General features: G+C 51.7%; 1 protein-coding gene across 1 annotated transcript in view; it reads left to right on the top strand.

The window, feature by feature from the left end:
• The first annotated feature begins 116 nt into the window (after nt 1-116).
• BRF2 (BRF2 general transcription factor IIIB subunit) overlaps nt 117-259 on the top strand; it is a 3,111-nt gene continuing 2,968 nt past the window's right edge. Inside the window, exon 1 of the mRNA XM_010171844.1 lies at nt 117-244. Coding sequence (XP_010170146.1) covers nt 117-244 — 128 coding nt within the window. The remainder of the gene's footprint in view (nt 245-259) is intronic.

Below are 259 nucleotides of genomic sequence, written 5' to 3'. Positions count from 1 at the left end.
CCCGTTATAGGGTCAGACCGACAGCGCTTCTGTGCCCGGTTTGGGGTTTGAAGGCGGCGAGGAGCTGCTCCGGGGCAGCCCCGAGGCCGTTTGCTGGTTCTGCCCGTAGTGAAGCGATGGTTCGAGGGGATCCATCCAAGATGATAAAGGGAGTGGAGATGATTAAGATGATTAAGACCAAGATGATGAAGGGAGTGGAGATGATTAAGATGATTAAGATGATTAAGACCAAGATGATGATGGAGTGGAGCATCTTCCT

The sequence above is a fragment of the Antrostomus carolinensis genome, unplaced genomic scaffold (assembly GCF_000700745.2).
Source record: "Antrostomus carolinensis isolate BGI_N321 unplaced genomic scaffold, ASM70074v2 scaffold29087, whole genome shotgun sequence".
NCBI classification, from domain to species: domain Eukaryota; kingdom Metazoa; phylum Chordata; class Aves; order Caprimulgiformes; family Caprimulgidae; genus Antrostomus; species Antrostomus carolinensis.
The sequence above is the reverse complement of the archived record's forward strand: the minus strand, read 5'-3'. Positions and strand labels throughout refer to the sequence as shown.